We start from the raw sequence: 10,583 nt of genomic DNA, 5'->3' as shown, positions 1-10,583 counted from the left end.
TATATATATATATATAGGGTGATCTATTTTAATCCATCCAGTAGAATATCTTAAAATCTTTAAGTTTAAGACAAAAATGTTTCAAAAATTGCTCAAAGAGCAAAGGAAATGGTGACAGTGATTGATTTTAAGAAGATGTCCTTAAATCGGCGAAACCAATCTCTGCACGTTGTTTCCGATAAAGCATTGTCGCCATAGGCCTCCACAAGCATTCGATGCAGCCGGTTTCTTCAAATTGAAATAGAAAAGCAAAGCTTCCCGCATATGCTTTTTTTTTAGCAAAAAACTAGACATGATTACGAAAGAAAAAATGTATGTTGTTGTATGAAATTGCTGATGATGTGCACTGGTTAATTTGATAGATGTCAAACACATAAAAAAAAGTGTGTCAGGGTAGCTTTGTACGCTCACTAATGCCACCTATGAGCAAACAGCGGATTTAAGCTTATACACTGTATTTTGTACGAAAATATTATAAAATGGAGATACAAGGAAACCAATAATTTACGAGGTACTTTATATTTTATTCTGGCACATATTGATAATAAATTAAATCTCAACAAATTAAATAACTACTTTAAAGTAGAAAGCAGAAAGAAACTTCCACATATGCATACTGATGTAGTTCATAAAATTGAATGTAAGGACTGTGATGCATCATACTTAGATCAAACGGGAATCCTCAAAGCTAGAATTAGAGCATAGAAATCATATCAATCGAAATACAGACCAAAAGTTAATTATCACAAATAAAACAAATAATACAAAAAAAATCATAGAACACAGCCTAGACCAATCACATGAATTTGACTGAGACAAGATATTAGATCAAGAAAAAAATATTAAACAAAAGACTCATATCAAAAATGATTTTCATTTGCAAAGAAAAATAGTTTAAATATACAATCAAATACGGATTCATTAAACGAAGCATATGACTTTTTATTTGAAAATAATGATGGAGCAAAACGAATTTGAATTCAGCGATCCAAAATCTATAAGAAACATCTATTTAAATTGCTCTTCAAACAATTTTTTTGTTCTATATTATAAAAAAATTAATAGTTTACGAGATATTTATTATTTCAGTCCTTAAGTTGATGCCTTTTGGAGCCAATCATAGGATGTCGATGTATAATAAGATTTATTTGTTCCAATATCTTATACAAATGTTTCGATCTAGCTTCGGATCCTTTTCAATGCTACTTGAAGGAACTCATTGAGTTTTCTGATGCACTATACAATGATAATCGATAGCTCATTGGTAATAATTATAAAATAATGTGTTGATAAAAATAACAATATAATAATATTAAAGTTGTGAATTATTAATTTGAAAAACTTGGGAAAAGAGTAAATATAAAAATTACATTAAAATGCGGTCGCAGAGCAAAGTGTAAGAAACAACAATTTTGTTTTATTAATGTTGACTATTATAACCTATATACACGTCTCTCAAGTATTGGCGCTTAAGTTGCGCGGTGCGGAGCGCTTACCTAAGTTATCCTCCTCTACATGTCATAGCGTGCCGACGTAAAAGATAAGTCGATTCTCAGATATAGAGCGATATAAAGTAAGTGTAATTTTTGAAGCTTATCTTCCAAAAATTGCAAATCATAACTCGAAATTTTAGATCTTTTTGAAATTCATGCTAATAAACTTCTTGCTCAATTCTATGTCTATCTAATTTATCTTACTTAATTTATCTTCCTACAGTAATAATTAAAATATTCATTTCTGCAGCTGAAAAATGATTTCTTTCATGATTCACATAGTTCGCTGTTTGCTCATAGGTGGCATTAGCCAGCATACAAAGCTACCCTGGGTACAACACACTTTTTTTTATGTGTTGGACATCTGTCAACATTAATCAGTGCACATCATCAGCAATTTCATACAACAACATACATTTTTTTCTTTCGTAATCATATCTAGTTTTTTGCTAAAAAAAAGCATATGCGGGAAGCTTTGCTTTTCTGTTTCAATTTGAAGAGTTGGCTGTCGAATCGCATCGAATGCTTGTGAAGGCCTATGGCGACAATGCTTTATCGGAAACAACGTGCAGAGATTAGTTTCGCCGGTTCTATGACGACAATTTTGTCGTTGACGACCTGAGTGAAAAGAAGCATGAAAATCGGCCCAGGAAGATTGAGGACTGTCAATTGCAGGCTCTTTTGGACGAGGACGATACCCAATCGCAAAAAATGCTTGCCGAGGATGAGGAATTGGGTGTTTCTCAAGAAGCCATTTCCATGCGGTTACATGCCATGGGGAAGGTTCAAAAGATCGGAAAATGGATGTCGCATGAACTGAACGATAGGCAGATGGAGCGACGCCAAAATACATGCCAAATTCTGCTTGCCAGACAAAAAAGAAAGTCGTTCCTGCATCGGATTGTGACAGGCGATGAAAAGTGGATCTATTTTCAGAATCCTAAACGCAAGAAATCTTGGGTTGATCCCGTCCAATCATCAACATTTTCCTCAAGACCAAATCGCTTCGGACGGAAGACGATGCTGTGCGTTTAGTGGGATCAGGAGAGTGTCATCTACTACGAGCTGTTAAAACCTGGTGAAACTGTTAATGCTCACCGCTACCATTAACAACTGATCAAATTGCACCGTGTTCTGCGTGAAAAAAGGTCGCTTTATCGGAAAAGACATGACAAGCTGATTTTCCTCCACGATAACGCACCATCATACACGTCAACAATGGTCCAAAACTACTTGGAGACACTCAACTGGGAAGTGCTGTCCCATCCCATTACTTATCAGATCTGCACCTTCTGACTATCACCTGTTTTTGTCGATGGGCCACGCGCTCGCTGAGCGGCACTTCGATTCTTACGAAGATGTCCGAAAATGGTTGAGTGGTTTGTCTCGAAAGATGAGGAATTTTTTTTGGCATGGTATACACAAATTGCCCGAAAGATGGGAAAAATGTATAGTTAGCGAGAGCAAGTACTTTGAATAAATTTGTTTTTGCTTCCTAGGAAAAAAAATTTTTTTTCTGACTAAAAAACAGCGGATTTAAGCTTATAATAACATTAATATAATAACATTAATAAAGCAAAATTTTTTTTTTATACGTTAACTTCTAACTATCAAAATGCATTTAAATCAGTTCTGTGATCGCATTTTAATGTCATATTTACTTGTACTCTTCCCCCGATTTTTTTATTTTAATTTTCATAGATTTTTTATCATTTTTCTCATTGATTCGATCGACTAAAAAATTAAACATGATGTAGTAAAATGAATTTACAAATTCAATTTACGATCCAAAATCTATAAGAAAAATCTACTCTGGTTTGAGTTGCTCTTAAAAAAATTTTTTGGTTCTGTGTAATTGTTCCTTAATACTTTATAAACAAAATGGGATAAATCAATTGACATAAAGAAAATATATAGTTGTTAAAAAAAATAAGCAGTGTTTTAAAAAAATATGTAGTCAAAATGGATAATTTTTAAAATAAACAACTATGTATCTTCTTTGCCCCAACTGATTCAACCATCTCATTATTCTATTCATAAAAATATTAAAATACGGTTATCAAAAAATTAATAGTTTACGAGATATTTTATTCTTTATTCTTGCACATATTGACATGAAATATTAAATATCCTTGGAAGTAACTCGTTACTTGTGTTACAATTACAAGTTACTTTTTTTGGTAATTTATTGGTAACTGAGTTACTTTTTTTTAACTGTAATGCTATTTATATTTTTTTGGTAATGGTAATGGTTGGAATTTTACAATTACTTTTATCGTTACTTTGGCTATCTTGATGCTTCGAAGCGTTTTTTGATTAATCAATTAGTAAAATTTTTTCTTTCGATTGGTCAGTCGAAAGCTTCGAAGTATATTTGTAACGCTAAGTGGATCGCACTCTTTATATTTTCGATTGGATGTGATTCGTTGGACACAAACCAAGTCACAGCGCTTGATATTAGAAAGTCCCTAGTCCCTATCTCTATCTTAATACTTATATCACAATACTTTTATCACAAATATATTTATATCACAATGATTAGAGGAATAATATTATATATAAAAAAATATATAATTCCATTTAAAAAATAATAACCTTGATCCTTGATTTTAAAGATCTTCTCAAGATACATCTTCTTTCCTTGTAATAAAACAACTTTTATCTGAAATATTTTTATCTTAAACTTAATTTTGAGATATTCTACTGAATGGACCAAACTGAGGCACTACATATGTAGGTGTTCTCATCCGCCATCTTGGTTCCATTTGATTGATAGGTTATAGTATATTAGTGACAAAGGTAAATGTTAAGAAAAGCAAATTTTGACAAAAATATCACCATAAAGTCGAATTAGAAAATCTGTCAACAGTAGCTCATATAGTTTAAAAATATAAATTCTCTGCTAAAGTAGTGAATTTATATTTTAAAACCAGTGAACCACTATTATGACAGATTTTTGTAGTTGTCGACTTTAAGAATTAATATATCTTGGTTTAGCGGAGCAGAGCGACTTTTTCTCATCAAACCTTCATTTTTACACGAAAACGCATCGATTCGGTAGATTTCTATAATATCAAAATTTGAGGTGAGCAGTCTCTTTTTAATTAACATTTACTTTTGTTATTAATCATATTATAACGTATTTAATCATATTATAACGTGAATCAATCAAGTGGAAACCAAAATGGAGGATAAGAATACTTACATATGTAGTGTTTTAATCAAATTGTACCTACATGTGCGCGCGCGCACATAATCCCACTCACACCCACACCCATCCGCGTGCACATGCACGCATACACCGCATATATTACACATATAGAAGCGTAAATTCGATCGTGCAACTTCTATACAATGTGAGATAGGTCTTCTATGAAAAAAGTTAAGTAAACATTGTTATGTCCAAACTTCGAACACAAAAAAATTAAGATCATAATGAGCTTAATATTTCTCGCTAGGAGGATATATCAAGCTGAATAATAATATCTCAATAATATTATCAATAATATAAATAATTTCAATTTAATCTTGAGTCAATTTAATTTTGAATTTAAATATCTCAGTTTAATTTTGAGCGCCTCATTTAGATAAAATTTACACATGAAAAGTTCTTTATTTTATTTTTAAAAAATCATAGATGCATCTCGAAGAGAAAATTCGACTTTTCTATTTACTTTCTACAGAATATTGAGCGCTATTCGTTTTCTATGAACAAGCAAAATAAAAAAATGCTTCTTGTTTCAATATTAATAACTTGATGAAAGAAAATCATACAATGCAAATTGAAGATAAAGAAAAACATTTACATGGCTCGATTTACATCGAAGTTAAAACATGTTATATCTACTGACGTTAGATGTCATGTAAATGCTATTTTACAATGAAATTATTATATCAATGTAATAATTTCGGGACGGATAAACTAATAAAAGATTCACTCTTTCAAAAACTGCTTTCATATACTATTTCTTCAATTCACACTATAGAATCTTATAAAATTCATAAAAAATTTTTAGATTATTTAATTTGATGGACCTCTAAATGTATTTATGTATTAGGTGTACAACTTTGCTTCCGCCGTTTTTTTTCCGAAATTCAAGGCTTTATTGTAAAAAATTGGTTATACATTTATGATTCAAAGTATTGTCCATCGCTGGTCACTACTTTCTTCCATCTTTCGGGTAGCGTCGAAAAAACTGGTCATCTTTTGAGGCTATCCACGAATCGATCCAATTTTTTACTTCTTCATAAGACCGGAAGTGCTGGTCAGCCAAGCCGTGTGCCATTAATCGAAATAAGTGATAGTCAGAGGAAGCAACGTCTGGAGAATACGGCGGGTGGGGTAGGACTTCCCATTTCAACGTTTCCAAGTATGTCTTGACCACTTTCACAACATGGGGTCGAGCATTGCTGCAAAATCACTTTATCGTGTCTCTCGTTGTATTGCGGTCGTTTGTCTTTCAATGCTCGGCTCAAACGCATCAATTGGGTTCGATACCGATTGCCTATGATTGTTTCAGTCAGTTTTAACAGTTCATAATACACTACGCCGAGCTGGTCCCACCAAATACAGAGCATGACCTTGGACGTCAAAATCACCGTTCTTGAAGCGTTGAAACCACTCACGTTCTTTCTAAGTAATAACGACCACCATAAGTATTTGAGAGCATTCGATGAGCCTCAGCCGCAGATTTCTTCATATTGAAGCAAAAAATTAAAACCTCCCGCAAATGACGAGAATTTGGCTCGTAAACTGACATTTTCAATCGAGAATAACTTTATGATGCAGACACAAATCGACTAATGTTTCTATGGGGTTATGTTGACAGATGCCCAAGTTTGTTGTATGACGTCTATGATCTATTTATTTTGACCACCACTTACCGCTAAAGCCATCTATAGGAAAACGGCGGAAGCAAAGTTGTACACCTAATATATTGTAGCTTTGAAAAAAATCAGTTAGATCATCTAAATTACCAATTTGAAAAGTAGAAATTCCAACCTTAAAAATGCTTTAATGCATAATTTTTAATTATCTCATTATGATCATTTTTTACAAAGTTACATTCTCGAAACGGGCTTATATTTGGAAGATAAAATAGGTAATTCTTTAATTTTTGTTGTGTAATGTAATAATTTATATATACTTACAATCCTATGGTACCAAGGAAAGGCATTGGATCAACTCCTCTAGCAGAACCTTTCTTATGTATATTGCGACATATAAATCTGTAAATTACAAAAATATAAATTATACATAAACAAAATATTATTACTTAATGATTACTCTTTTAAATTCATTTTTGAAACAATAAACAGAATCAAATGCATTCTAAGGAGGACAAAATCGCATAATGATTTAGAGAAGGACGAATCATCAGTGTCTCCATCGTAGTTCACAGTTCCTTTTATTCATTGATGGATAAATTAAAAAAATTTAATACAGATGACATCAAGATGTCTATAGTACGAACAAATTAAGAAAATACATTAAAGTACATAAAAATCCTCGACATTTTTCAAAAAATAATATTATCTATAAGATCGATTGTGTTGAATGTGATGCAACAAATGTAGGACATTGATAGAAAATTGAAAACAAGAATTAATGAACACAAAAATCACATTCGGAACACGTCCATCAGTGATAATTGAACATAGATTGCAACACGGACATACCTTTGATTGGAACAATATTAAAATTTTAGACGAAGAACCTTATTATAACGTTAAAAGTGTTTAATCTCCGAAATATTGAACATTAAAGAACAAAAAACAGTCTAAATCTATAAACAGATACCAAAGGTCTACATAAAGCTTACATCGTTAATAAACAAAATTTGACATCGCAATACCAAGATTATTTTATTATTCATCAGCGTTCGTCTGTTACCATAGTTACTATATACAGGGTGCATTACCAAAATCCGGACAAATTTCAATGTAAATTTTCCGCTATATTGTGCCAGAGATTGTTGTTGGCGAGAGAGCTTGAAATGCTTCTAAACAGTCATATTCTCAAAACGATCGCGATGTCGAAACCAAGTGCGGAGTATAATCGAAGAGCCGCGATCGAAATGCTGGGCGCTCAGCAACGGAAATAATTCGGTTCTTTGAATACCCGAGTCAATCATTTATGACGTTGTGACAAAATGTATGGCTTTAGAAGTAGTCCAACGAAGTATGCCAGCGAGGAAGAGTCACTCGAAAGAACGCGAGGACTCGCAGTTCTCATCCGTCGTTAAAAGGGCTCAAGCACTGATTTCAGATGATCCAGGGCAATTGCTGCAAAAATTAGCATCGATTGTTATATAAGCGAGCCAACGATTGCCGAAGAGGATCTTTAATAAAATCGTATACATTAAAAATACGAGATGCTCTCTGAGATTGCCAGGACAAACCGAGTTGCTCGCCTCCCAACAGCCTAGATTTAAATCCCTTGGACTACTACGTATGGAGCGTAGTTACAAACAAGTCTCGCCATCCCAATGTGACGTCATTAGGGACCTATTGAGGCAGCATTCATCGGCATGGATAGCATTACATTACAGCGTGCAAACGCTTCAGACCGAGAATAGAGGCCATCATTCAAGCTAATGAGGGATACATCGAATAATTGTACTCTAAAGGGATCCCCCAAATACCATGTAAAAGGATTTTTTGTAATATTTAATTTTTCATTAAAAACATTTTGTTTAAAGAAATTGTTCGATTTGTTCGGATTTTGATGATGCACCCTGTATATATTTATCAAGTGTCTCATTTTTAATATCTTTTTATATTTATTTATCTATATACGTCTTTAATTTTATATTGACTAATTATTTTACTATAGACTGACACTTAGTAATTTAGAAATTGAGCATCTTTTCGACATTTTACTTTATGGCTAACTAGGTGAGTTGTTTTGACTAGAGTGACGATTTTACTCCAATTTTTTATTTTTTATTCTCTTAATTTATTTCCAACTTGACTTGTTATCAGACCGAAAAATTTCAAACAACTGGTCATCCAGCCGTTTGCGAATAATTTCCGTTTCTCAACAAAGTATCTCACTGGTCATCACTATGTGTATAATTTTCTGTCTATCTATTCGACTACTCTCATCCAATGTAATTAGATCCTCCTGTATGCATATTTGAAGAAGACTCAATCATGAGACCGAAACATGTTACATTTTTAATTAATTATAAAATATTATATTATACATACTTTCTTTTGATTTTTCATATTTTAAAATACTTCTTTATATTTTTTTGCCCTTTATTCTCTCGTTATTGTACAGAAATACAATACATATATTAGTAGAACAGATATATTAGTAGATATACCAGGTACTAGTAGAACATGCGAAAATCATATAAAATTAATTTAACATGTCTGCAGATAATCTGAGCTTCGGTTATATATATAGACCTAATTATATAGAACACTGTTATATTTTACGTGTGGAATCGACATCATATAACAGCACTCCTAGAAAGATCAATTCAACACTTTCCGTTATAATATTAATGATTTTAATAATTAAGAATGATCATTAATAGATTCTTTGAGATTCAACGTATATCATGTAAATGTATAAAAGATTTAGGAGTCAGCGCGGGAGATCGAGCAAGTTTCTTATAATACAATAATAAACTTTAATTGAATTCGTCGCTAATCACAATACGTTTGTTTCGACTCATATTCGAGTCATCTTCAGCGTAAAATAATCCACATATTAAATTCAAGCTTAAACTAAATCATTGTTGTTGCTGCAATTAATATAAAGAAGACAATCTAAAAATGATCAATATTGGCTCTGAACAAATTCCTTTAAAATCTGCGCAGTTGTCATTTTAAAAGTACATTCATGGAAAAAAGCTTATTTACCTAGGAAAGCTTGAGAAATCTTCCAAAAATGATAAAATAAGTCGTTTAAACGCTCTGCAAAGAAACTCTATTCTAATGAACGATTTCGAAATTAATGTATGTTTACATTTACCACACGTTGGATTATAAAATACTATAAAAATACTACATAACCAGGAAGATCTACAAATATATATACAGGATGTATTAAAGTCCGACAATGGTCAAATATCTTGAAAACAAAGCATTTTAAAAAAAAATTTTTAGATAGATTGTAGGGTTTAAAAAGTAAAATTTATACTATTACATTCGTTTGACTTTGGATGGCGTCGCCAAGGTCAAGTAAAGGTCAAATTGATTTTTTTTATGAAACATCTTATTTTTGGTTCCAGAATTTATTAACTGGCATCGAAAACTTTTCAAAACACTACAATAAAGTTCATTTTTCATTAAGTACTTTTCGAGTTATGAAACGTAAAAATGAATTTTTAGTACAAAAATGAAAATAAGAATAACAATGATCTTCAAATCAAGGGCATGAATAACATTCAGAATTAGTTAGATATCTTGGTCCAGCAAACGAGAATGGAATTGAAATAGATTCAGATCAGAAATATTGATTCACGAATGTTAAAATGAATGCTTTTCAATCCTGAATGCATTTTTATAAGAATTGAATGGAACATATTTTTATGCCTTTCAATCTAAAAATAATATTATTTTTTTCTGTGCATTATGAATACTGTTCAATTCAAAATTTTGAATAGGAAATGCAGTTTTCCAATTGCATCCAATTGAATCTAATTGAATCCGATTGAATCCAATTAAATCCAAAAAAAGTATTCGCTATTTAAAATAGGCATTCGGATAGAAAAACATTTCAATCCATTTTAATCTATTTTCATTTATTGGGGAGTAATGCTAACATGGGTGGTACAGTAATTCTCGCAACACCAACAATTACATAGAATTAAAAATATTTCATTAAAACAATCAATTTTGCCACCCAAGATTAAAGGTGATCAATAAATGTGATCAATAATTAGATCTTTTTAAACCTTACACTTTCTGAAACATTTTTCTTAAAAATGCTTTGTTTTCGAGATATTGTGGATTTTTTGATAAACCCTCCCAGCAAACATCAAATACAATATAACGTGGAAGTAACAAACAATGTAACACGTGTTGCACTCATATTATAATTATATAATTATATATATATATATATAATTTTAT

The 10,583-nt window shown here is 31.6% G+C and overlaps 1 protein-coding gene across 1 annotated transcript in view; it reads right to left on the bottom strand.

The window, feature by feature from the left end:
• LOC108692720 (sugar transporter SWEET1-like) overlaps positions 1-10,583 on the bottom strand; it is a 42,827-nt gene that overhangs the window by 1,895 nt on the left and 30,349 nt on the right. Inside the window, exon 2 of the mRNA XM_018201111.1 lies at positions 6,645-6,722. Within this exon, the coding sequence (XP_018056600.1) occupies positions 6,645-6,722 (78 nt within the window). The remainder of the gene's footprint in view (positions 1-6,644; positions 6,723-10,583) is intronic.

This window comes from Atta colombica, unplaced genomic scaffold, assembly GCF_001594045.1.
Source record: "Atta colombica isolate Treedump-2 unplaced genomic scaffold, Acol1.0 scaffold81, whole genome shotgun sequence".
Taxonomy (NCBI): domain Eukaryota; kingdom Metazoa; phylum Arthropoda; class Insecta; order Hymenoptera; family Formicidae; genus Atta; species Atta colombica.
The sequence above is the reverse complement of the archived record's forward strand: the minus strand, read 5'-3'. Positions and strand labels throughout refer to the sequence as shown.